The sequence below is a fragment of the Equus przewalskii genome, chromosome 5, assembly GCF_037783145.1.
Source record: "Equus przewalskii isolate Varuska chromosome 5, EquPr2, whole genome shotgun sequence".
NCBI lineage: Eukaryota > Metazoa > Chordata > Mammalia > Perissodactyla > Equidae > Equus > Equus przewalskii.
The window spans coordinates 56,854,215-56,881,514 of record NC_091835.1 but is presented as its reverse complement, the minus strand read 5'-3'; the positions used below and the strand labels follow the sequence as shown (position 1 = coordinate 56,881,514).

At 42.3% G+C, this 27,300-nt stretch overlaps 1 protein-coding gene across 6 annotated transcripts in view; it reads left to right on the top strand.

Annotated features, from left to right (window-relative positions):
• The first annotated feature begins 1,936 nt into the window (after positions 1-1,936).
• Positions 1,937-27,300, top strand: part of DENND5B (DENN domain containing 5B) — a 179,044-nt gene continuing 153,680 nt past the window's right edge. For 3 of the 6 annotated variants that reach the window (XM_070621003.1, XM_070621001.1, XM_070620999.1), the window contains exon 1: positions 1,962-2,277. In XM_070621003.1, the coding sequence (XP_070477104.1) occupies positions 2,151-2,277 (127 nt within the window). In that variant the 5' untranslated portion in view covers positions 1,962-2,150. Of the gene's footprint in view, positions 2,278-27,300 lie in introns of all 6 variants that reach the window. The other 3 variants (XM_070621004.1, XM_070621002.1, XM_070621000.1) reach the window with 3 other exon arrangements.

The following is a 27,300-nucleotide window of genomic DNA, read 5'->3' as shown; positions in this document are numbered from 1 at the left end:
TTTTTTATTGTGCTTTGTTTAAATAGTCTAGAATCTAATAAACATTCTGTAAGAAGCTACTACCAAAGATAGGAGAAACACAGACACATGCCCTCCTTATTAGTGAAATTGTTTTACATATTTCAGTGCTCTCTATATGAGGAAAAGCAATAATTGTATAACAGTAAGTTAGCATACGTTCATAAATATGTTACAGATATTAAAGTTTGTGCATTTTCCTAGTAGCATCAACCACTTGTTACTACCTGGATAACCGCTCTTCTTTCATTCATTCAAAAAACATAAATTGAGGGGCTGGGTGGGACTAGACTTCTAGATACTAGACATACGATGAACCAGAGAGCATGCTTCCTGCTCTGTGGAGCTTACAATCCAGGTAAGAAGACAAACACAGAAAAAGTCCTTACAAGTGTTTTGAAGGAGAAGTGCAGGGTGCAATAGGAGTGAAAGGTCAATTACCTAGGCTGTGGCTCACCCTGATTTCTTTATTTTTCTTATATTTCTTTCTTTCTTTCTTTCTTTTTTTTTGAGGAAGATTAGCCCTGAGCTAACTGTGGCCAATCCTCCTCTTTTTGCTGAGGAAGACTGGCCCTGAGCTAACATCCATGCCCATCTTCCTTGACGTTACTTGACGTTATATGTGGGACGCCTACCACAGCATGGCTTGCCAAGCGGTGCCTTGTCCACACCTGAGATCTGGACTGGTGAACCCGGGCTGCAGAAAAGCAGAACTTGCGAACTTAACCGCTGCACCACCGGGCAGTCCCAATTTTTCTTATATTGCAAAATTGAAGAGAGAGAGAAAGTGAGAATACAAGCTACAGTAAATGGTGGTGTATGCACGCATACATATCTTGTAGGAAGAGCATCCAGTCAAATAATGGAGGTTCGTTCTCTCAGTCCGCCTCCCTGCAAGTTTTCCTTGTGTATCCACCAGTGGTGTTCAGGATGCGCCTTGCATCCCTTACACCCAAATCCTAAAAGAAGAGAGTCGAGAGTGATGTGGAAGGGATGACAACACGGAGATGGAATCGATTCTTTCACCTTTCAAAGGAAGGAGAAGTGGTTGGTGAGCTCCCTGGGAAGAATGGAAAATCAGAGGGAAGAGCAGAGTGAGAAAGCCGTGGCTTGTGAGCAGCAGAGTTCAGAGTCTAATTCCTGTTGCCTTATCAGCCTCTGATTGTACGTGCAGAGAGAGCTGATAACATGAACCGAGTACAGAGCTGGAGAACTGGAGCGCTTTGGCTACTTTACACTGACCTGGAAAATGTCAGGATAAATTACGGAGGGGGGGGGGGGGCGTTGGCAATTGTAGTCCTTTTAGAAGTCTCAACGCTTATGGCTATTGAGTTGTTTTTTCCCCCCAACGTCGAGTTGTCACCAATTCACTGAGAAAGGATGCCTTGTGAATAGGGGAGAGGGCTGGGGCAAGGATTCGAGGACCAGGATCTTAAAATGAGACAAGTATCTGCCCACATCACCGTTTAAAAGATGTTGATGCTCCAGACCTTTGTGGGAAATGATCTCAGAGCGACTGTTAACCTTCCCCAAAGATGCATTTTTTTTTTAATTAACATAGGTAACATCCTCTTTAGAAGACAGAATCCGGCTCGGCTGCCAGCCCTCTCGCCGGTTGGCGGAGGCCAGGAGGCGCGCGTGGGGTCGCCCCCGGCGCCGCAGCCCCACTGGCGGGCACGAATCCCGCCCGCGCCGGGCGCTCCCTCAGAGCCCGCTAGGCGCGCGCACGGCCGGGACGCGCGCTCCCGCCCCTCGTGAGCGCGCGCCCTCCCCGGCGCCTCCGCCCCCCGCGCCGGGCCTCGGCGCCCCCGCCCTGCCCGCGCGCCCGCAGCCCCAGCGGCGCTCAGCTGACCGGCCGGCGCCTGGCGCCAGGCGCGGCCTCTCGCGCCGACACTCCCCCTGCGCGCCCCTCCCCCTCGGGCCCGGAGCGGGACGCCCTGGGCGCGAGCCCGCGGCCGCTTCCCCGGCGCCGAGCTCGGCGCGAGGCCGCGGTGACGAGCGGCGGCTGCGCGGCCATGGGCGCGCCGGTGTCGCCCTAGGACGGGCGCGCAGAGAGCGCAGCTGGAGGGCCGCCTCGGCAGGCAGCCTCCTCGAGCGGCAGCGGCGGCGGCGGCGGGCGCAGCGCGGCCGGGATGAGCGGCAGCGGCGCGGCGCCCGGCCCGGGCTCGGGCTCCTCCCCGGCCGCCTGCCGCTTCGCGCACTACTTCGTGCTGTGCGGGATCGATGCGGACAGCGGGCTGGAGCCCGACGAGCTGGCGGGTAAGGCCGGGCTTGGGCGGCGCGGGGGTGCCCACAGGGACGCACGGCGCGGGCTCCAGACAAAGTCGGCTCCCGGCGGCGTCCGCTCCGCGGCCGGCCGGGCGCTCGGGCGGCGATTTAATGACATTGTTATTTATGCCGCGTGCAGGGTGCGCTGCTGAGCCCGCGGGCGCCGCGCCTCGGATGGCGCCCGCCGGGGGCTCTCGGCTCCCCGCGCGGGGTTATTAATAACGGGCGCGGGGGTAGGGACGCGGGCGGCCCCCTCGCCTGCAGCTGCACGCGGAGGCGGCCGTGAGTCACTGGGCGCGTGGACTCCCGGCCTTAGCTGCGATCCTCTGTGTCCCCCCCTCCGCCCCGGCTGCGAAGTTTCAGCCCTGGCACGTGACGCGGCGCTCAGGCCCCCTCCAGGGAGGGGGCGTCCGGGACCCCTGGGCTATGGGTTCGCGCCCAGCCTGGCGCCGGTGGCCCCGCCGGGCGAGCGCGGGGCGGGAGGCTAGTTGGACTTCATCCTTGCCTGTTCCCGGTCTGCGCCGCCTCCCGCCTCGGGTGCTGCGATGCCGCAGGTCGAGTCACCTTTTGGAATCTAGTCGATTTGGCAGTGTCACGGGAGCTGGCGGGGACCTTTGAACGCCCAGGGACTCGGCACGACGCTTTGTTGACCCTGCCTCCACTGTTCCCGAGTTGAAGGAGTTGGATATTTTCCCCTCGGTTGGGCGCACCGTGTGTTACTGCCTGGGTTTTGCTGGAGGGGCACCGGTCCTTCCTCTTGACTCATTGGATGGCGCAGTGCAGGGCTGAGCTGGGGAACCGACGCCGGGAATAGGGGCCGTTAAAGGATGATGGGTGGGGGGAGAGATGAGTACGCAGTCGAGACGAGGCCGGGGGAGAAACGACTCATTGCATTTTTCACGCTTGTTTCTTTCTGCTGGCCTTGGGATCGGAATCTTGATTTTTTTTTAAATGGGTGAGACAAGTGACATCTACCGCCTGAACTTTATCTGTGTCAGTGTTAAACACTTAGGTCATAGCCTTTCAAAACAGCTTCTTTTGGACATAGCATTCCTTATTGATTGCACCAATGTGGATTTTTTTTCTTTTCCATTTGGGAGGGAGACTGAGAAGAATATATTAAATAATAAACAATAGTAAACAAAACTGCTCAGCCTTAAATACAGTACCCATCAACCCACATCTTAGCTGAGTATTTTTATTAAGTCAGTTTTGCAGTAAAATATTTTCAACACAGCCTGGAAGTCTAGTTTTAAACATTTTTTGGAAAAGAGGGGCAAGTACCGATTTTTCTGTATGTGTAATTATGTAATCATGTTGTTTCTTCAACTAAGATTTCATGTCCATGTTAAGAATGGCTTTGTTAAGGAATATGAAGTTAGAAAAAATGTCTTCAGAGGGATTTGGAGAGATTCCTCTTTGGGGATTGGTGGAGGGAGGGATTATTTTGTTTTTCTAGAATCCCTTCTTCCCTTAACATCCTAAACATTTGTGGCACTTGGTCACTCGGAGGCCTTCTGTCAGCGGTGACTGCTGAGTGAAAAAGCCTGTTTTTGTCTTCTCCATCTCAAGTCTTTATGCCTAGTAAAGCTAAACCAACGCTTGTAGGTGTCCCCTGGGACTCTTTAGGTACAATGCAAGTGGCTTTAACAAAATTAAACAGTAAAAAATTAATTTTCAATGCATTTTTTAGAAACAAACTGGCTTCTCTTTTTGTGTACTGTGTGTGAGTGTGGGTAATTATTTGGGATTTCTCCTCTTCGTAGTACTTGGTGTCTTGAGGTAACAACCAATTTTGCCTGTTAGTATTTCAGTATCTTTCATTCAGTAGTTTTGCAAGTCTCTATGTGTGGTAGGAGAGTGCGTAGTTTGCACAGATAACAACAAAGAAGCCAGCGTGGCTGGAGCTGACTTAGGGGGAGAGTAGTAGATATGATCATAGAGAAAGGGTAGGGGAGGTTGTGTAGGGCCTCATAGACAATTGTTAGACTTTCACTTGAGATGGGAAACCACTGGGTGGTTTCGAACAGTGTGATGACAAGATCTGAGGTCCCCTTCTAAAATGATCACTGTGGCCACCATGTTGACTGACTGTATCAGGGGCGAGGATAGAGGCAGACCAGTTAGGAGGCCCTTTCATTTGAGGCGAGAGATGTTGGTGTCTTGGATGAAGGCGGGGACAGTAAAGTGGTGAGAAGCTGGATGTATTTTGAAGGTAGAGCCAGCAGGACTTGCTGATGAGTTGGATATGGTATTCATAGTGAAAGAAAGTGATCGAGGATAACTCCGAGATTTTTGACCTAAATAATGGTAAACTTCTTTATTTACCGACATAGGAAGACTGATGGAGAAGCAGGCTGGAGAAGATTAGTTCGCTTTTGGACATGTTAAGTTTGAGGTGCCCATTTGACATTCAAATGGAGGTATCAAGTAGGCAAGACATCTCCCAGGGGTCTAAATTTATATTTAGATATAAGTTTACAGCCGTGAAATTGGGTGATATCACCCAGAGAGGGAGTGTACCTGGAAAGGAGAAGAGGTTCAAGGATTGAGTCCTGGAGGCGCTCCAACATTTAGAGGTGGGAGGAGGAGGAGGAGACAACCAAGGAGGTTAAGGAGTATGGTGCGTGAGATGAGAGGAAAGCAGGAGAATGTACTGTCATGTTCCCAACTAACGATCTGCTTGACTGTTTGCGTAGAGCTACGTTTGGGATCAGGAAACAAGGCCGGTGAGTTAGGCAAATTAGTCAGAAGGTTGTTTCTGTTTTGCTGCATTAATTTCAAAGTTTATGATAGTTAAGTTTCTATGTTACTTCTCTGGAACCGATTTATTTTTATCACAGTTTCTTAGCAAGTTGTCACCCTGCTTGTAGAAGATCTTAATTGACTTCTATTAAACAAATTCTACCAATTGCTTTACAGACTTCTTAACATGTACGTGTTCTTAGAATTCACACTTTGCAGGTGGTGGGACATTGAAATCAAATTGAGGACACAAACCATACGGTGGAGTAATAATTAGACTTAAGACCTTATGATAAAGTTATCAAGGCTTTAGATTGTTTTTTAGACACTTCTCCCAGTAAAGCCCAGCTTTACCAAAATGAGAAAGACTTCTTTTATCGCAAATAGGTCTTTTAACAGCAGAAAATAATTTAAATATATATGAGTAAAAATATATTTTAAAATGAAAGACCTAGCAATTTTATTCACACACACAGAGATACACTGGTATTACTATTGTCATTTGTCTCCCACATCTTAGCTGTTGTGCTCTCCTACTCACTGTATATTGTCAAGATGCACTTTATCCATAAACAAAAATGTCCTTTAAATGTTAAAGCAGGAATGTTTAAATTTCCTTTAAATGTTAAAGATAAGAAAAAGGTTTTCAGTTGGATTCTTTAGTGCGTAAAGAAGAAAGGAGGTGTAAATAGAAGTAGGTTGTTGGAATTTGTTGACATGAGGAAGGCAGATGTCATTTTGAAATTTTCTTTTATGGCTTTCATTTCCTCTAAGAGCTAGTTGTAGGAACTTAGGTATCTTGATTTACAGCAACAAATCTTTTAGGCCATGGAAAAATGAAGAACGTAATTAGACCTTTAATTAAGTAACGTAAATATGCAAGCCCCCAAGAGGAAAGGGTCTTTCTCTTTCATAGTACCTTATACATCATATATACTGTTTAAGAAGTGAATGAATATAAAATTTACATGTAAGTCTACAAATTGTGTGATGACCAGAATATTCTTAAAGCGTTCCCATGGCAGCCGTGATTCAGTCCTGCTGATAGCTGTTGAAGTCTGATGGGTGAGATCCCTGCCTCAGGCCTTTGTTTAGATCTCTTCCTAGGTGCCCCTAGCTATTTTTAGCTTTGGTTGTCTTGGGTGTGGTTTCCAGAAGAGCTTAGAGGCAGTGGAGACCATGGTCTAAATTCAGATATAAAATTTAGTTGAGACTGATGGAAGTGTTCTGGAAGGGACCTTAGACATCATTTACAGTGAAGAGATCAAGGCCGAGAGATCAAGTTGCCCTCTCAGAGAGCACATTTGACCAACAGCAGACAGCAGAGTCAAGAGCCCAGCTATTCTGGGACACTATCCTCCGTAGTTATTTTATTTAAGCTCAGAAAAAAGATGAGCTTGACTTATTCCAGACTGCATGTCATAGTCAACACTGTGCTAAAGTATGTCTTTTAGAAACAATGGCCAGGGGCTGGCCCGGCCCCGTGGCAGAGTGGTTAAGTCCACGCGCTCTGCTTCAGCGGCCCAGGTTGTCACTGGTTCGGATCCTGGGTGCAGGCATGTCACCCAGGCCGTGCTGAGGTGCCGTCCCACATAGCACAAACAGAAGGACCTACAACTACAATATACAACTATGTACTGGGAGGCTTTGGGGAGAAGAAGAAGAAGAAGAAGAAGAAGAAGAAAAAAAGAAGATTGGCAGCAGATGTTAGCCCAGATGCCAATCTTTAAAACAAAACCAAAAACATAGAAACACTGGCCAGGTGTACAGGCTTGGGTGGGGTGAGAGCTGCCCATCTGGCCACCCATTGGTGGTGCCTTGGTCGTTAGCTTTGTTGACATCCTGGGCCCACAGTTGGGAGTTGGGAAGGTCTGGCCTGGGAACTGGGGAGCTGGGGAAGGAGAAATGCAAGGGTTAGCCTCCATTCTAAGGAGGCCAAAGAAGATTCAAGGTCTAGTTGCTGTGGTTTAGTGATAACTTGATTTAAAAAATCTACTGGGAGTAAAACTCTTTCTAGTGAAGGTGGCCCAACAGTGAGTGCAGCTCAGCTCCCTGTGATCACCCCAGGGCTCAGGGTTAATGCGAGACATACTGTAGGGAAGGTGTAGGGCAGTCAGAATACTGGAGAAGGTGACATGGGAGGGTAGAGGGGAGGATGGAGGGACGTAAGTGTGTGGAGGAGGACAAAATATTAAGAGAAAGGGAAAGAAACGGGACAGGGAGAGATAAAGGGAGCTGGAAGAGTGCAAAAAGTATCTGATGCTGAGGGTAAGACTCCTCTGAAATTCCTGAGTATATCCTGCTGCTGGCCACAGCCACTGTTGGAGTAATACGAGTAAATGTCTAGAATACAATGCATTGTTTGTCGTAATTTCCGTGGAGTTCTGTATGGAAGAAAACATTTTCCCCTTCTATATATTATTGAAGGGTAGATGTGGTTCCTACATAAGATGTTTTAGGAAACAGGTTCCATTTGTCCTTTTAGGAAACAGGTTCCATTTGTCCAGATTCTTAACATTTTGGGTTGATAATGATGTAAATTTCGTTTCTGGTAGAGCCATAACCAGCTCTTATACTTTGGATTGAGCATTTAGTGTTAAACGCTTCTGGTGTGCCAGGTTGTGGAGTATATAGGTGATGGGAACCATTCTGTAAGACTCTACGATGAAATAGCAATAATAAAATAAATAGCATTCGGTGCTTTCCACATACCAAGCACTGTGCTGAATGCTTCAGTCATTACCTCATTTAATCCAGACGACAACCTTAAGAGATGGCACTATTTTCTCTGTTTTACAGGTGAGGAAACTGAGGCTAGAGAGTTTAAGTACTTCACCTAGCTTCATCTAAGTGAGAAATCTGGATTGAAGTCTGTTTGACATGACCCATCGATGCCCATAACCACTGTATTTGCTGCCTCCTTAATAACATAATCTTACAGATTGTAAAATCTGCCAGTATACAGACCCCACATGGATAACCTGTCAATCAAGTGAGATTATCTTTTAACTCTTCTATATGGGAAAGCTGTTAAGAGGGAGACCACTGATCTTTACCACCTTGATGACCTGACCTAGCTTGTCTCTTCTTAGGGCCAGCACTGATAATGCCTCTTGCATACATTCCTTCATCAAAAAATTAGAAGAGTATATATTTGATGTTACTTTTGTTTTTATTAATGGATGTTTATAAAGATAAGATTTTACTATATAAATATAAGGTATTTACTACATAAATAAAAATACCACTTTCAACTTTTTTTAACCTCTTTGCTCTTCTTACTGGGTTTTATCATCTGTCTTTTCTTAGCATAGGTTGTTACTTGTCCTTAGATGAGTTGATAGTTTTAAAAGAAATTAATCCTAAATGACATAGAACACGAGGACTGATATATACCACATATACCACATGAGGACTGATCAAGCAAATATAGTTTCAGCCACAAGGAAAGGGAAAAAAATCAGTCTGTGCAGTTCCTGCCACAGGAAAGTGCAATTTTTTTTTTTTAAGATTTTATTTTTTTCCTTTTTCTCCCCAAAGCCCCCCCTGGTACATAGTTGTATACTCTTAGTTGTGGGTCCTTCTAGTTGTGGCATGTGGGACGCCACCTCAACGTGGTTTAATGAGCAGTGCCATGTCCGCGCCCAGGATTCGAACTGACGAAACACTGGGCCGCCTGCAGCGGAGTGTGCGAACTTAACCACTCAGCCACGGGGCCAGTCCCTGGAAAGTGCAATTTTTGATAAGCCTTTTGAAATGTTAGTTTATAGGCTCTCAATTATTGTCCACATGGACTCTCAGGGACCCAGGGACCCCTGTTTGAAATTACTGTACTAGATAATCTCTAGAAGTCTGTATTCTGGCAGTATGGATGATACTGCTACTTCTCCACAAAATAGCCAATGAGATCTTAGAATAGTTTTTTCCCACTTAAAATTCTTCAGTAGCTTCCTTTATATTAAGATTCAAACTCGTTACCCTATATTTTAGTTTGTTTGGGCTGCTATAACAGAATACCATGGAATAGGTGTCTTGTAACAACAGAAATTTGTTTCTCACAGTTCTGGAGGCTGGGAAGTCCAAGATCAAGGTGCTGGCAGATGTGGTGTCTGGTGAGGGCCCTCTCCCTGGTTCATAGATGTCTGTCTTATGTGGAAGGGGAGAGGGTGCTCTCTGGGATCTCTTTTATAAGGGCACAGATCCCATTCATGGGGTCTCCAGCTTCTTGACCTAATCACCCCCGAGGGCCCCCCCGTCCAAATGCCATCACGCTGTGGATTAAATTTCAACATATGAATTTTGGGGAGGACACAGATATGCAATCTTTAGCACTGTAGTTTGCAAAGCTCTTCATGATCTGGTCTGGGCCTACTTTTCCAGCCTTTTCAGTTGGGAGCACTCTTTCCAGCTACTTTTGTTTTCTTGCAAGTCCTTAAACACAGCAGGCTGCTGCTTGTCTCATGGCCTGTTCATCTTCTTTTCTCTCCCTGGAATCCTCTTCTCCTAGGCCAGCATCATCCACTGCAAATATAACGTGAGACACATTTGTAATTTTAATTTTCTGGAAGCCACATTTAAAAAGGTAAAAAGAAACAGGTGCTGTTAATTTTAATGATATATTTTACTAAGTATCTAGGATATTATTTCAGCATATAATCAACATAAAAATTATTCCTGAGATATTTAACATTCTGTTTTTCTTACTAAATCTTCAAAATCCAGTGTGTATTTTACCCTTACAGCACATCTCAATTTGGACTAACCACATTTCAGATGTTCAGTAGCCGTGTGTGGCTGGTGGCTACCCTGTTGGACAGTGCGCACCTACGTCTTTGTGAGATTGGCTTCTCATTGTTGATGTCTCTGCGTAAGTGTGAGCTCCTTAGAGAGGCCTTCTCAGACCATCCTGTGTAAAACAGCGTCCTTTGTCCCTGCCCAGCTCTTGCCAGTCACCTGCTTTTTTTTGTTTATAGCATTATTAGTACCTGACAATCTATTGTAAGTGTGTTTGTTTACTTTTATTTTTTAATATCTGTCTTCCCCAATAGATTGTTGGCTAATAGAAGGCAGGACTTTGTCTCTAAACTGGTGATTCAAACAGTGCCTGGCCCGTAATAGGGACTCAAATAAGTTGTTTGAGTAAATGAATGAGATAATTTGAAATGGACAAAAAGATAGCTTTTCCTTTTGTTACGGATAATAAAAGTTAGTATATTTGATTTATGTGTGGGTTTTTAACCTCTAAAATGGAAGCTGGAGGTTTTTTTTTTTAAAAATGAGAACCTTGAGACTGATGAAAAAGCAAGAGAGTGGATGAATGATTAAATTTTTAAAAAGGTATATATCAGCTTTGTGGGGAGATACTAAAATTTCTTCTGTCTATAATATTTATTAGCCTCTTTCTTCCCTCTTGAAATAAGCTACGATACATAAAATTAATACTTTTTTTTTTTTACACCAACTTTATGCAAGCAAGTATGCAGGTACCAGCACGGCTTTGATTTTTTTTTTTTAAAGCAAACAACATGTCTTATTGATTTGTAAACTAGTGCCAAGCGATGAGCACATAAATGGTGGGTAGTGTTTATGAAATTTCAGAATGTGGTTGTGCTAGGAGCACTTGGAGCTTCAGTTGTGGTTTTAGAGGAATGTCTTAGGAAACTACATTCACTGTTTCCTTCTTCCTGGGTATCCTCATCGGTTGGGGGGCATGGGCAGCCAGCACAGCTCTCTTTTTTTTTTAAGATTTTATTTATTTATTTTTTCCTTCTTCTCCCCAAAGCCACCCGGTACATAACTGTGTATTTTTAGTTGTGGGTCCTTTTAGTTGTGGCATGAGGGATGCCGCCTCCTCATGGCTTGATGAGCAGTGCCATGTCTGTGCCCAGGATCCGAACTGGTGAAACGCTGGGCCACTGAAGCGGAGTGTGCGAATTTAACCACTCGGCCATGGGGCCGGCCCCAGGGCAGTTCTCTTTGTTTCTGTAAAGTTTGGTCCTTTATATATATTTTTTCCATTTATGCTTTATCTTTATTGTTCTTCATGTAATGTTCTGTTCTTCCTAAGGCTTGACTTTTAAGATGGCGCTGTCTAATGACCTTTTAGCCAGAGATTCCCGAAATTTTCAGTATGAGACTGTCTTTTCCACGTTACTTTTCAAACAAATTGCAAAGATGGTTGGCTGAGTATAAGGAGGAAAGAACTGAGAATTCTAGGAATAAAAGTGGAAGTATTTTATATGCTGCTGAGGCAGCACATCCTGAGGATTAGAAGAACATGGAACAGGTGCTCTCGCAGACATCCCTGCACTTTTCCCCAGGATCCACGACTTTTACTAACTTTATTATAAACCAAGTATTGTAACTATTTTAATTAAAATGCACTTCTTGAGTTAATGCATTTTATTCTTCTTTTATAAACTTGTATACATTCCTGGTACAGAAAGCTATTTTTTTTCCCTGAGGAAGACTGGCCCTGAGCTAACATCCGTGCCCATCTTCCTCTACTTTATATGTGGGATGCCTTCCACAGCATGGCTTTTGCTAAGCGGTGCCATGTCCACACCCGGGATCCGAACCGGCAAACCCCAGGCCGCCAAGCGGAATGTGCGAACTTAACTGCTGTGCCACCGGGCCGGCCCCCAGAAAGCTATTTTTGAAATAATGCTTTCTTTAAGTGACTTTCCAAGCTAGGTACTAGCATCAGTAAGTCACAAGTAGCTCCGGGAAGTCACCTTTATACGATGAGCTGTGAAAGTAGTGAACATTTATTGGCTCATGAACTGTAGTTGGTGATTTATAAACATTATCTTTAATCCTCACAATACCTTGAAGGTATTAGTTTCATCGCTTAACAGATGAGGAGGCTGAGGTTCAGTGAGTTGTTTCCCGAAGTCACAAGGACAGTAAAGGCCAAAGCTGGGATTGCATCCCAGGCTGGCTGACTCCCAAGCAGAGGCTCTTCTGCTCTCCTGGAGCCTCTGCCACTATACCATGCTGCCCCTCCAGGGCCTCCAGACTGGCTGTCCTCAACTGCTGGGTGGTGCACATTAGCGGGCCTGCCATTTGTGAGCTAGGTCACAAGTAATTATTAACAATAGTTGAAATACTGAGGTTGTAAATGATAGACATTTTTAAATAAGTGGAATGGATTCAAGGTCTTCCCTCTAATGATGTCATCTCAGATGTCCTCTCACTCGGTTCTGTTCCTGTGTGCTTTTATTGAACGGAATAGAAAGGTGGCATTATGTGCACCATACGAGTAGTTGTGGATGGCCCCATTCGTAATGGGAACTCTAGCTTGTTAACCTGTTGTTACTGATGAGTTGTGAACGGTTTTTACATATTCATATTCCCTAGTCTAGTTGCTTCCCTTTCTGTAGGTTTTTTTAAAGTTTTGTTCATAGTCTAGGGACACCCATGGGAATATGTTTCTCAATACGCTGATCTAGATTGTTTCTAGATACTGTTCTCAATTATAAAATGTGATGGTGTCTTGGAAAGAGCTTTTAAACTATAGAGTGCAATAAAAATATGAGACAGGGGGCCGGCCCCATGGCCGAGTGGTGAAGTTTGCGCTCCGCTTCAGTGGCCCAGGGTTTCGCTGGTTCAGATCCTGGGCGCAGACGTGGCACCGCTCATTAGGCCATGTTGAGGTGGCGTCCCACATGCCACAACTGGAAGGACCCACAACTAAAAATATACACTATGTACCGGGGGGCTTTGGGAAGAAAATGGAAAAATAAAATCTTTAAAAAAAAATATGAGACAGAATTATAGTTTTAGAGTCATAGAATCTTTTTAAGTTCAACCCAGCTATGAGGACTAGATGCCAAATCCTTAGATATAGTTATAGACCTCTAGGTTTCAAACTGTGAAACCAGTTTAAAGATAATTTTAAGTAGTCTGTTTTCTGGATTCCAGAGCCCAGTGGCACAGCGGTTAAGTGTGCACATATCGCCTAGGTGGCTTGGGGTTCGCCGTTTTGGATCCCGGGTGCGGACATGGCACTGCTTGGCATACCATGCTGTGGTAGGCATCCCATATATAAAGTAGAGGAAGATGGGCATGATGTTAGCTCAGGGCCAATCTTCCTCAGCAAAAAGAGGAGGATTGGCAGCAGATGTTAGCTCAGGGCTAATCTTCCTCAGGAAAAAAAAAATGCTGTTCCGTAGTTTGAAGAAACATTATTGTAGAAGTGATATGTACGTTAAGTAAGTTTTTGATAGTCTTTAGTCCTCAGTACAGCTGGGCACAAGTTTGCTCATACATCAGGCTTTTGTACTTTTTTTTCCTAATCCCTTCTTCAAAGATCACCCTTATTTTCACCTTAGTCCTCATGAAGCGATCTCCCATTGCTCTTTTGGTTGTCTCTTATCTATAAAAACTTGTAAAAGAAGAAACATTCTTCTGGCAGAAATTTCCAGAGTCGTTGAAACCTCATGGTGAAGAGATTCTAGTGTCTAACTAAATCCTCCAGTTGCCTTCATCCCCAGCAGAAACTGGGAAGAGTTTCTTATTCCCCACAGCTTTTTAGCTTTAATACATTCTGTTTCTAGTATCCCTCTAGTTTCCTTTCTTTTCCTTCTCTCATGGTCCTTTGAGAAAACAGGGACAATCTGCAAATCAACAATACTCTTTCTGTATATTAGATTGGTATCTCTTTTTTCCTTTTTCTGTGGCTTGGGACTAAGATAGCAAGGAGAGATGTTTCCCCCTGGGCAGATGAGACGTGAATTGTTTTGAGGGGGAGTGAGCATCTCGATCTCTCTGGTACAGTTCCCTGACATGACAGTGCTCCTGTCATAAGCATCAGCACCCGCATGTCAATGGGAATTCCATGAGAATGAGATGTTGACGTTAATAAGAATCGTTTGAGCAGTTGGAATTTAGGACTTGTTACAGGTTTTAAGCTGATGGGTGACTCACTTCTAGGACCACAGTGTTTTGTTTTATTTCCCAGGTTAGTTTCTCTTTAGTTTCAGTTTAACACTAACCTTTAAGGAAATTTAAATGGCTGGGGTAACAAGATAACAGGTCGTTTAAAAATGTTTCCCACGTCCTCGCTCAAGTGTATTCTTTTTCTTAATAAATAAACTTTTATCTGGATTTCAAAATATTCTGGCCCAGCTCCAGGAAAAGCAGCCTTCGTATTTGACTTCATTCGCTTTGTGCCATTGTTCGCAAGAACAATGACTGTGATTTCACAGTTTATTAAAACACAAGCGTTGGTACCATTCAGGTGATGATGCCAAAATAGGTTATTTAGTTTAGCTGTTCTCACTCTTGTCTGGCAGTGCTTATTTTTCCATTGGCAGCCCTAGTGACAATTTGATTTTAAATAAATACGTGAAAGTGCTGAAATGTAAAATCTTGTGTATTCCTCGTGGTGAAGAACCGACAGGCCTCGTTTACTGTGAACCACTTGTACACCATCCTGCCCCTGGTGGAAGGGGCCAGTGGGGAGAGAGGTAAAGTATGTGTGTAGGGAGGGTGGAAGGTGGTGGAAAACAGAAAGTTAAAACCACATCTCTTATTCCCAAATCCTCTTTTCCTGATCTCATCGATCTCGCTCTCGCCCTCTCTTCTATTTGGGATTTTGTGGTTAGTGTGAGAAATGGCACAGAGGTGTCCAGACAAATGCCCTGGACCCTGGAGCCCCCACGGATTTAATTGCCTGCCAGAGGAGTCTTTAGAGAGTCTCCACACAAATGTTGCGCCTACTGAAAGTTTAACAAAGTCACGTTTGCTCTTCCCTGGAGTGAAATCTTTCCTAAGCAGGAGTAGAAATGTGGCTTTTCCTGAATGTGGCCATAAGGCGAAGAAGCAGACATACCTTTTGAAGCATCAGGGAGCAGAGGCCTTGGTGTGAAATGTCTGTTGACATGTATGCACACTCAGTATTTATTTCTAGGCCCCAATGAACTCTGTAGAATAGGTCAGGTGACAGCTTTTATCTGAAAGTCAGTCTCTGAAGGACAGCTGAAGCATTGGGGAGGGAGATGTGTGTGAGAGAGATTGGTGTTTTTTTCAAATATGGGGGAAAGAGGCTAGTAACTTCGTAAATTCCTTGCTCTTACAAATCCTTCTGTAAAGTTCGGACTTCCTTGGGCCTTACAGGAGAGTGTGAATAGTTGTATTATTTTGGTGAACAGACTGAGTAGTCTGTAGCGTCTTCTGAAATGAGCTAGAGTCTCCTCTCGAGTGTGGGAACTATTTTGCACCCTGTTCCCCTGTTCCCTGACCTCTGCCTTTTGGCCCTGCTGCTTTGTGATGAGATTATGGGACTTTGAGCATCTCTCAGTCGAACCAGGTTTCCTCGCACAGCCCCAGCAAGCTTTAAGCTTCCTTAAAAGGTGTTCTTAGAACTGAGAACATTCAGATTTAGTTGTGGGCATGAGTTTTGTGAATATTTTTTCTTTTAAAAGATCTATTTTTTCTTAATACTGTCCAAAGTATCTATATATTTTCTAATAGGAGCTTTAAAGCTTTGTGGGTGTGTGTATGACTATGTTTTTTTCCTTGGAGTAAAATGTCATAATGTTGCTTATTTAGGGAGAGGCTAAAAATTAGAGCTTTCTGGGATACGGGAACCCAAGAGAGACCCAACTGTTTACTCCCCGTTGTTGTCTCTTTAGGTATGAGAAGTGAAAATCTGACTCAGAGGGTGTCTTGCAAGAGCAACAAATTGAATATTTTCAGAGAGAATCAATGCTTTCACCTGCTTATCTTATAATAAACACTTTCTAGACACCTTACCAGATGTCTAAAATAGAGTAGGAAGAGAGTCAGGGACAGATAAAAGGAGATGAACTCATTTCGCCTTGCTAGTTGTTAGTAGTTCATATAAGAGTTTTTTGGGGGGAAAAGGGTAAAATCAGTGTCAGAAATAAAGGTTTGGGAATTATCTATGTGTTTTATTATTATTTTGCATACTGTCTTCAGGTTTATCCAGAAAACTCAGCATTTGCTCTGTTTCAGACATTTTAGTAGGACTTTCTGAGGAATGTCTGTTTTACACGGCAGAATTTATAATAATGAAACTTTAGGACTTTGGTTTACGTGGCACTTCCTGCTACTGAATAGTCCACCAGGAGTGAGGAGAAATACAGTTGGTTTGAAATAATAAAAGGCAATAAGTATTTTAAAAAAATTGTGGTTTTTAAATTATAAAAGTGGTACATGCTTAGTTTAAAAAACTGGAGAATACAGGATTGCATTAAAGAAAACAGCCATCACCTGTTATCTCAGAGGGATGGAATTTAAGATAAAAATAGAAGGTCTGATTTCTGGTCACTAATTAGAAGCCAGAGTGACCATTCTACTGAAATGCTGTGGTTAAATGAGCTGAGCAATAATCCGAGAAGCACAATAGGATTTTTTTTTTTTTGGTCCAAGTTATTGCCACTCATTTCGTATAGGACATCTGTAAAGACCTCTGTCAATAATTGCTCGTTGAAAGAAATTGTTGAATGAACAAATACAATGGAGTTGTCTACCTCAGGTGTTTGCTTTGAGGGATAAAAATTAAATCCAAATCCTTGGTACTTGCACACATTTTTTTTTTTTAAACCAAAACCCCCTGTCCTATCAGTAAGTAACAGGAAACGAAAGAGTAGCTTTGACTCTCAGGAGCTTATTGCTAAAATAATCTATTAAAATTTATTTTCCCCCATTATGGCAAAGAAAGGGGAAAGCACTGGTGAAAATGGGATGGGGAGACAGAGGAAAGAGAAGCCAGTAAGCAGAAGAGGCAATTTAGTAGCAAATAAGGTGAACTCGTGGTCTCCGTCTTACAGGGAATCCGGTTTATAGGTAGTCACATAGCAGAATGCAAATATGTTTAGATGTGTATGAGACCTCTGATGGAGAATCGGGTTGTCTCCCTTCAGGTTGCTAAGAGAGAGTAATATTTTAGGGAGGCTGAGTCCAGAAGCAGCAGCAGCCCTGACACTCGTCCCTCGCAGCTCCCTTCCTGTCTGCCTCGCAGGGGCTGTGTAAACACTTCATGGCCAGTGCTGGCACTAGCTGCAGAGAATGCAGAGAATGCCTGCAGTTTTGCTTTTCATGTAGCAGAATAAGAACAACAGGGACAGTCTGATTGTCTTGCAGTGTTTTGGCTGTTGGTGCCTTTAGATCCTTTCTGTAAGTGATTTTCCTCCCAAAACACACTTATCTTGAGTTTCATATGTTTAAACCAACCAACCAACCAAAGACCTTAAGATACCAAAGAAGGGATATTCATCATAGTGATTGGAAAAACTTTTACAAGGAAAGATGTGCTTCTCTTATTTTCTTTGAACCTATCTGTTTACTGACATGGATATGACTTTTGTTAGTAATGACAGTGCATTCTAAAATTTTTTTGAGTAAATGAAACGGAACTACTCCTGCGAAAAAGAAAAAAAAAATTTTAAGAAAAGAGAAAGAGAACTCTAGTTAGCTCTTATTTGGAGAGGTATTATTTGCATTTTTGTTTCTGTTTAGTTATTTTTTAGGATGGGCTGAATCGAGGTGAATTTTAGTTGCTCTAAGTACTGTGACCGGCATGGGTTCTTTAAAAGTTTTTGGAGAACACGATCACAAAAGAAAGTAGAAGTGCAGACCGTGGGGAAGTAGGGGCTTGATTTATGCCCAGATCTCTGCTCCCACTTTTTGTTTCTAGAACCAGATGTTTACGTCACCCTCTTAGAAGAGACAGTGGGAACTAGCCTGCTTTGAGCATTTCGTGGACTGGGAGATGAGTTGGGAAGAGCAGCTGAATCTACTTTTGGAGGAGTTTTTTATCCGTTAGAATGCTTGTGATTATAGGTCAAAGAGGATCTAAGAAAAAAGGAATTTGGCTAGTTCACGTAACAGTTTTGGAGGGGGGGGGGCGGTGTTCAGGTGTAAGTGAATCAGAGCTCTAGCTCCATTTCACTGCAGTTCTTTATGCTCCACCAATCCCCAGTGTCAACTTCCTCTTCAGGGAGGCCTCCTTCATGGTGACAAAATGGCGGCAGGAGGTCAGGCTTCGCATTCACAGTCACACCTGCCCTGGAAGGGGTTTAACTTCCCTCTTGCACTCCCCACTCACGTCCTGAAACAAAAATATGAGTCTTCGCTGTGATTAGACCACTTTAGGTCACGCTTCCCTGAGGCCCATCCTGGAACCATCGTGTGGCAGGGAAGATGGGATTAAACTGATTGTCTAGAGACCAGTTTGGGGTGGAAACTGCAGGGCTGTTTCACAATGGAAGAGGGAGGGAAGCGGCTGCTGGGAAGCAACCCACTTGATTGCTAGATGCTGAAGAGGGCCCTTTGAAAGACAGAAAAGAGCCCCTCTGAGATTTTGAATAACGGAATGGCATGCTCAGTGCTATGCTTTAGGAAGCTCATTCTGGATGAGGGGTGTAGAATGGAACTGGGAAGAGACTAGACGTGGGAAAGCCAATTAGGAGGTTGTTCTGGAAAACACGCTGGAGGGGAAGGGCCTGAATTAAGGTAGTGGGAGTAAAGAAGAGAGGATGGATATGAGAGATAGGATAGACGTTAGATGAGTTGAACTGGGTAACTTTATTTTACGTGAAGTGAAAGGGGAGGTGAGATGCACACGACTGAGATTTTGGGCCCAGGCAACAGGGATATGATAATGTCATTCATAGAAGGAAGGAACATAGGGTGAAATAAGTTTCCGAGGATGGCTGGTGAGGTTAATTTTGAATTTGTGGTAGTGATGGTACTGGTATGACTTTATTTTCCTTTATAGCAAGGAAGATCAATACCACTTTCTCCACATCTTATCGCGATAGTAGTGATTAACTGTGTTAAAGGATGTGTGTGCAAATAAGTAGTAGAGCTAGAACTTGAATTCAAGGCTTCAGACCCTGAGTTTGATATTCTTTCCATGACATCACACTTACCTCTATTTATAGACATAACTCATGCATTCTTTCTCCCACTTTGTCCTCCCTCCCTTCCTTCCTTCTTTTAAGGGAACCAAGAATGTGTGCATGTTCATTTAAATCTGTGTTTTCAAACGTGAAGTATAAAAATACCATAATTAAGAAAAATATAGCAACCGCCCAGGATACAAGCTGAGATTTATTTTTGGTGGAGGACAATTTGTCCGGCATTAATTAGTAAGTACTTTACCTTTTTCCCGCAATGCCTCAGTTTGTAGTTAAAGTGCACCGTTGTTTTGTGGCAGGCTTTAGTAGTGCATTCCGAATGCATCTGTATTCTTCAGCTGTGAGGCAGGGAACCATATGCAGTCTAACATTTTGGGGTTTGTACAGCAGACAACTGTCTAACCAGTTTGAATGTCTGCAGATGCTTGCACTCGATTCTAGGGATTCCCACCTAGAATGTTCAGGTCCTCTGGTGCTACTCCAGAATGAGGTATACCAGTTGGCTGATAATGCATGTATAGTGCTTACTGTAGAGCCTGGTGGAATGTAATTGCTCAGTAAACATTAGTATTATCCTCATTAACATAATTGGCTGGATCAAGCCTCAGGCACTTTGATAAGATTTAGGGTGTTGCTGGAGCTCTCCTTTAGACATTCAAAGATAATCCCTGGGATTGTGTCCTTTTTTTAGGACAGCTAGTTTTATCCATTATTTTTAAAATAGATAACACATTCATATGGTATCATTTCCAGAAGATACAAAAAGATTTTGTTAAGAAATATGTCACATCCCTTTCCCTAGACACAACCATAGTTATTATTTCTTGTGTGTACTTCCAGAGGTATTCTCTGTGTTCCATGACATGTTTCTTATTAATCTGAGAGTATACTCTTGCCTTTTAAAAAAATTTTACTTATTTATTTATTATTATTTTTTGGTGTGTGTGAGGAAGGGTGGCCCTGAGCTAACAGCTGTTGCCAATCTTCCTCTTTTTTCTTGAGGAAGATTGTCACTGAGCTAACATCTGTGCCAGTCTTCCTCTACGTTGTGTGTAGGATGCTGCCACAGCATGACTTGATAAGTGGTGTGTAGGTCTGTGCCCGGGATCCAAACCTGCGAACCCCAGGCCACTGAAGCAGAGTGCACAAACTTAACCACTGTGCCAGTGTGCCACCCGGTCGACCTCAGTATACTCTTGCCTTTGAAATTTTGTATGTTCTCTTACCCATGTTATTGCCTTTTTGTCTCACTTTATTTAGTCACATTAATAATAAAGGTATTGCTCAAATTGTATTTTTTATTGTTTCTAGCAGGTCAACTACAATGCCTAGTTTGCAGCTGGTAGTCATGTTCAGGGATGTTAAATGAATTGCCTAAATTGCATCGCTAGTGGCAGAATTAGAACCAGAAGCAAGGTTCTTCTGGGGCCAAATCCAGGCCCCTTTCCCTACAGAGGAACTTAACCATTCTCACAGGTAAAAGAGCCCACCTCTTTCATTTGATGGAAAGCAGGCACTCATACTTAAAAAAGGACAATGATAAACCCATTATATGTTAACTAAAATCACATTCTGAATGAAAATACGACCAACTTGGGGCTGTCTTATCCAAGAGAATTACGGATTTTATTGGTTACCCATCTGTTTTAGGAATAGATTATCTATGTGTGATTGACCAAAGGCACCCACATAAGCAAGACATATAAGTTGGTCAGGAGGGCTCAACAATGTAAATGTAAAAGGGCTCAATAGATATAATCCTTGTTTTAATAGATAGTTGAAAATCATCCACAAGTGCAACTGCACATGTTGCGTTAATAAAAGTTTTTTAGAGTAAAAATTATTTTATTATATTTTATTATATATAATTTATTATTTTGATAGATTATGGTGGTAAAGTAGGAAATTATTCAGTGTAGAGTATGTTTTATATCGTCTGCTTAGAAAATTAAAAAAGAAAATTTTAGTATGGAAAATTTCAGGGGCCAGCCCGGTGGCACAGTGGTCAAGTGTGCACGTTCTGCTTTGGTGGCCTGGGGTTTGCCGGTTCGGATCCCAAGTGTGGACATGGCACCGCTTGGCAAGCCAGGCTGTGGCAGGTGTCCCACATATAAAGTAGAGGAAGATGGGCACGGATGTTAGCTCAGGGCCAGTCTTCCTCAGCAAAAAGAGGAGGGTTGGCAGCAGATGTTAGCTCAGGGCTAATCTTTCTCAAAAAAAAAAAAAGGAAAAAAAAAATTTCAAACATATACAAAAGTAGAGAGAACAGTATAGTGAACCCTTATATGCCCATCAACTAATCATCAACTCACCCTCAGTATTGTTTCATCTTCATCCTCCTCCCTCCTTACTCCTGCCTACTGCTACAGAATTATTTTGAAAGAAATTCCAGATTTTATGTCATTTCATCCATAATATTTTAGAATGTGTCTCTAAGGATGAGGACTCTTTTATGTACTCTTCTAAAAAGTGAGCTGTGGTTTTCTATTTAGTTTTCAGATCCCAGTTAAAAATAATTTGTGTATTGAATAAACAATATGAAATGTCTTCGTCTCGTTAACCAAAGGCAATAGTTAAATCAAGAAGTAAATCTTATGTGTGCTTCTAACATTTTAAAAGTTATGTTGACGTAGATTTTGAGGAAGTACCTAATTATTAAAAGCATCAGTGTTATTCCAGTTTAGAAATTTAGAAATCTTAGACGCCTCTTTCTTTTAATGCTTTTATTTATAAATAAGCTTGTCAGTAGGGCTGCTTGATTGTATTAGTTATTTGATTTGTGTTAGTTACTTTTGCTGCACAATTGTCCTAAAATTTAGCACTCAAAACAACCGTTTATTATCTTGCATACTTTCTCGGGGTCAGGAATCCAGGAGCAGTCTGGTCAGGTGGTTCTGGCTCAGTCGCTCTCTCACAAGGTTGCAGTCAAGCTGTTGGCCGGGGCTACAGTCATCTGAGGGCACGGCCCACCTGTGGCTGAAGAACCCGCTTCTGAATTCACTTGTGTGGTTGTTAGCAGGCCTCTCTGTCCTCACCACTTGGGCCTCTCCATAGGCTGCCTGTGTGTCCTAATGACACGGCTGCTGGCTTCCCTCAGAGCTAGTGATCAGAGGTGGAGGGGGAGCTCATGATGGAAGCTGCAGTTTTTTATAACCTAATCTCAGAAGTGGCATACCAGCATTTCTGCCTTATGCTGTTGGTCACACAGGCCACCCTGGTACACTGTGCGAGGGCACTCCACAAGGCTGTGAATACCGGGAGGGGAGGGATCGTTGGGAGCCATCTTGGAGGCGGGCTACCACACTGCGTTTGGCAGTGTTACAGCTTTCAGACCTCTGATTTAGTACTTATAGTCTTCAGCAATGGTTTTGAATAGACTATACCAAAGCTGTAGTAGTGAGCAGGATTTTGAAGCAGTCTATATTTGAAAGAAATAATGCAGATCTACTGTTTTAGGTCTATTTGAGTATGGGCTCTGAAGCCAGACTGCTTTGGGCAAATTACTTAAATTGTTTTACCTAATAATAATAATAATGTCTAACTCCCCTTGGGATTTGATAGTCAAGTACTTAGAACAGTGCCTGGCACATAGTAAGGGCTCAGATGTTATTTGTTATTATTATTTTTATCGTTAAAAGAACTTGAGAATATGGGTGAACTCAGCTGCCTTTGTATCAGAAATATGGGGTGGAGTGTTGGAAGATGCATCTGGAGAGGGAGGCAGACCAGTGTGCTCTGGAAAGCGTGCATCTTCACCTCTGACAGCTAAGCAGAGTTGATATGTATTTACGCTGTTGCTAACCCTTGGCACTTAGAGTTTATTTTAAACTACTTGTTTAAAAAAGAGTGGTTAGGCTTTTGTAGCACTTCCTTTGTTCATTTTTGCTTCAGTAATAACACCTGGATTCATGCTTCAGCCTCTGCAGTACGGGGCACACAGGTGTTCTTTTATTTTTAATTTTTTTTTTATAGTTGCCTTACTTTGAAAGAGAAGTGATGGTAATACTGCTCTTTAAAAAAGAAAAGAAAAAGGAAAGTGAAAAAAAAGAATGAAAAGGGTGGTAGTGGAAGGGAACTGAAAGGTGCTTGATAAATTATGTAAGGAAGCATTCGGCTTTGGTCCGAAATTTAGTTGTTAGCCAGATGCAGGCGAGCCCATCTGGCACACTTTCTCATTATTCTTCTGAAATATTCATGTGCTCCAACAGTCCCTGCCTTGTTTCCATTAGATCTTTGCATATTGTCGTCTTCCGATGGCCACACTGGAGTTGCAGTGGGCTGCCCTCGTTTTGTTTCCTTGTGGCTGTGGATGTAATCAATAAAGAACACACACTCAAAGAGAAGTTTGTGTACACTCAAATTCTCTTTCAAAAGAAGCTGTGGAGCAAATTAAGTCATGTAGGATTTGAGAACAAACAATGGCTAAGGTTATTATATGCTTTAGTATCATAGATCTCTGAATTACGAATCTCTTCTGATGAAGCAGTAGCCTTCATTTTCATTAAAGAAATTTTATTTTTGGTTTAGAGAGCATATGATTAGTAAAGTAAACTTAAAAATTTTATTTATAAAAGGCATTGGCATGTTTCCTAATAATTTCCCAGAGATGTCTTGAAATCATTTAGGGTGTAGATCAAGAGAGATCCTAAGTAATCCTTTTATATTTTAACATTAACTTTTTTTTTTTTAACCTCAGATCATTGACACTAGGATTATTATTTAACATTCAGAAAAGAAGTTCTGAAATTGGTCTTATAAATTCTTCTCAAAGCTCATGAGACTGCTTTTTTACTGAATAGTAACTTGAGATTCACCTAGTTATTCTTATTTTTTTAAATTTCAAACTCATTGATATGGGTTCTAATGGAGGGACATCCTGGCACTTTGGAGGGGATATTGAAGTCTTAAGAGGGCTACCTTGTAAGGAGCTTGAGAAGATTAAAGAGCCCACTTACCCCAGTGCTTTTTTAAAAAAATTAATTAAAATTTGCTTTTTAATCGTTTGATCTTCACCCATTTCTCCCACCCCCACCTCCTGCCTCTGGCAGCCACCAATCTATTCTCTGTATGTATGAGCTTGTTTTTTTTTTTTTTTTAGATTCCACATATAAGAGAGATCATATGGTATTTGTCTCTGACTTAAATCATTTAGCATAATGCAATCAAGGTACCTTCTTGTTGCAAATGACAAGATTTCCTTTTTTTTTAATGGCTGAATGATATTCCATTGTATATATACATACCATACTTTTTTTAGCCAGTCATCCATCAGTGGACGCTTAGGTTGCTTTCATATCTTGGCCGTTGTAAATAATGCTGCAGTGAACAGGAGGGTGCATATATCTTTTCAAGTTAGTGCTTTCGTTTTCTTCAGATAAATACCCAAAGTGGAATTACTAGTTCATATGATAGTTCCATTTTTACTTTTTTGAGGGAGCTCCGTGCTGTTTTTCAAGGTGACTGCACCAATTTACATTCCTACCCGCAGTGTACAAGGGTTCCCTTTTCTCCACATCTTTACCAAGACTTGTTATTTCTTGTCTTTTTGATAGTAGCCATTCTAGTAGGTGTAAGCTGATATTATTATGGTTTTGATTTGCATTTCCCTGATGATTAATGATGTTGAGCATCTTTTCATGTACCTGTTGGCCATCTGTATATCTTCTCTGGAAAAATGTCTGTTCAGATCTTCTGCCCATTTTTAAATTGGATTGTTGTTTTTTTTGCTATTGATTTGTATGAGTTCTTTATATGTTTTGGATATTCTCAGATATATGATTTGCAAATATTTTCTTCTATTCAGTAGGTTGCATTTTCATTTTATTGATGGTTTCCTTTGCTGTGCAGAAGCTTTTTAGTATGATGTGGTCTCACTTGTTTATTTTTGCTTTTGTTGCTTTTGCTCTTGGTGTCAGATTAAAAAAATCATTGCCAAGACTTATGTCAAGGACCTACCCACTTGTGTTTTCTTCTAGGAGTTTTATGGTTTCAGGTCTTACATTCAAGTTTTTAATCCATTTGAGTTAATTTTTGTGTGAGATAGTGGTTGAGTTTCTTTTTTTTTGCATGTGGCTGTCCAGTTTTCCCAACACCATTTATTGAAGAGACTATCCTTTTCCCATTGTATATGCTTGGCTCCTTTGTTGTAAATTAATTGACCGTATAAGCATGGGTTTATTTCTGGGCTCTCTATTCTGTCCCGTTGATCTCTGTGTCTGTTTTTACGTCAGTACCACGCTGCTTTGATTGGTACAGCTTTGTAGTATACTTTGAAGTCAGGGGCTGTGATGCTTCCAGTTGGTTCCTCTTTCTCAAGATTGCTTTGGCTATTCGGTTTTTTGTGGTTCTCTACAAATTTTGGGATTATGTGTTCTGTACCTTTGTAAGTGCCATTGGAATATTGATGGGGGTTGCATTGAATCTAGATTGTTTTGGGTAGTATGGACATTTTAATAGTCTCGATTCTTCAAATCCATGAGCACAGACTATCTTTCCATTTATTTGTGTCTTCTTCAGTTTCTTTCATTAATGTCTTATAGTGTTCAATATACAAGTCTTTCACCTCCCTGGTTAAATTTATTTCTAGGTATTTTATTCTTTTTGATGCAATTCTGAATGGGATTGTTGTCTTAATTTCACTTTCTGATAGTTCATTGTTGATGTATAGAAATACAACTGATTTTTGTATATTGATTTTGTATCCTGCAACTTTACTGGATTCATTTATTAGTTCTAACAGTTTTTTGACAGAGTCTTTAGGTTTTCTATATATACATACTTTTTTCATCAGAAACTTTGCCGCTATTTAGGAAGTCCATCATTCAAATGTGGTTTTCTTCCATTAGCTCCCTGTTTTACGTGGGAAGAGAGCCCTCATTTTTTTTTTTTAGAGAAGATTGGCAGTTTGTGTTCATACCAACTGCTGAGATTTTTCCTAGTTGAGTGATTAGGATTTTGAGAGCAGAGTGGGGTCAGTCTTTTCATTTTTGTAGGTTAACATTGTGACAGGAGTGTTGTGAAAGAGGAGCTGTTTGTGTCACAGATTTGTAAGATATGGAATTTAATGCTTCAGTCTAATCTTCCTCTGGTGTCTCTTCTTTTGGTTTTGGCTCCTTCGTCTGCTCTGGTCTTGCACGATGAAGAAACATAATGGCTTTATCGGGGTCAGCGCTTCCCAGAAACCTGGCTGGCTTTAATGGTCAATAGGACCCATTTGCCACCTTTTAAACAAAGGATTTGAAGGCCTTGCAGGCTGCCCATCTGTCTTGGGAAGCTTTGTGCAGCTAATGTGCAGAAAGAAGTTTTACTTAGAGGCTGAAGGAAGCCTTTTCTACATAAGTATTTAGAATTTGTAAGAAACGGTTACTAGGTAAATACTTAAAGGGGTATTTAGTTTTGTGCTATATTATTACAAGTCACCTGATTTTGTTTCCATGTGTTAGGAAGAGATGAGTTGGACAGAATTGGAAGACTTGTCACTGAAGTAATTAAATTGAAGTTATTACAGAGCGGCTTTTTTAGAGTAGAAAGGAAGAAGCTGAAAATTAGTCAAGTAGTTGCTTGTATCTATTACTTTCATTTATTTTATTTTTCTTGAAAACTTGCTAAATTACCTAAATCATATACAACTACAAGCCATTTATTTATTTAAAATTGAATTTGTCCTTTAGGGAGTGACTCTCTACTATAAAATGTATGTACTCTTTACCTGTGGGTACCTAATTTGCCTTTTTTTTTTTTAAAGATTGGCATCTGAGCTAACATCTGTTGCCATTCTTCCTCTTTTTTTTCCTTCTTCTTCTTCTCCCCAAAGCCCCCCAGTACGTAGTTGTATATTTTAGTTGTGGGTCCTTCTGGTTGCGCTATGTGGGACGCTAACTCAGCATGGCCTGATGAGCGGTGCCATGTCGGCACCCAGGATCCGAACCAGCGAAACCCTGGGCTGGCGAAGTGGAGCGCGCGAACTTAAACACTCGGCCACGGGGCCGGCCTCAACATTAGTTCTAAACGTGTCTTTCTGCCCTCTAGACTTGAAGCTACTTGCGGGAAGCAGTTTAGCATAGCAATTAAGAGCATGGGTTCTGGAGGGTAAAGTGCCTGACATTCCCAGCTCTGCCACTTGCTAGTTTTGCCCTTAAACTTTCAGAGCCTTAGTTTATCATCTCTAAAACAGGGACGTATTTAACTCATAAGGTTGCTGGGTTGATAAATGAGATAATATACAGTGTGTGGGGTACAAAGGAAACACTCAGTGTAACTTCTTAGTCACCTTTATGACCCCTCAACACCTAGTACAGTGCCTCACACGTAAGAGATGCTCATTGTACAGTTGTTGAGTGGGAAAACTACGAGGATGTGTAGCCACTGTCAATGTAATTGA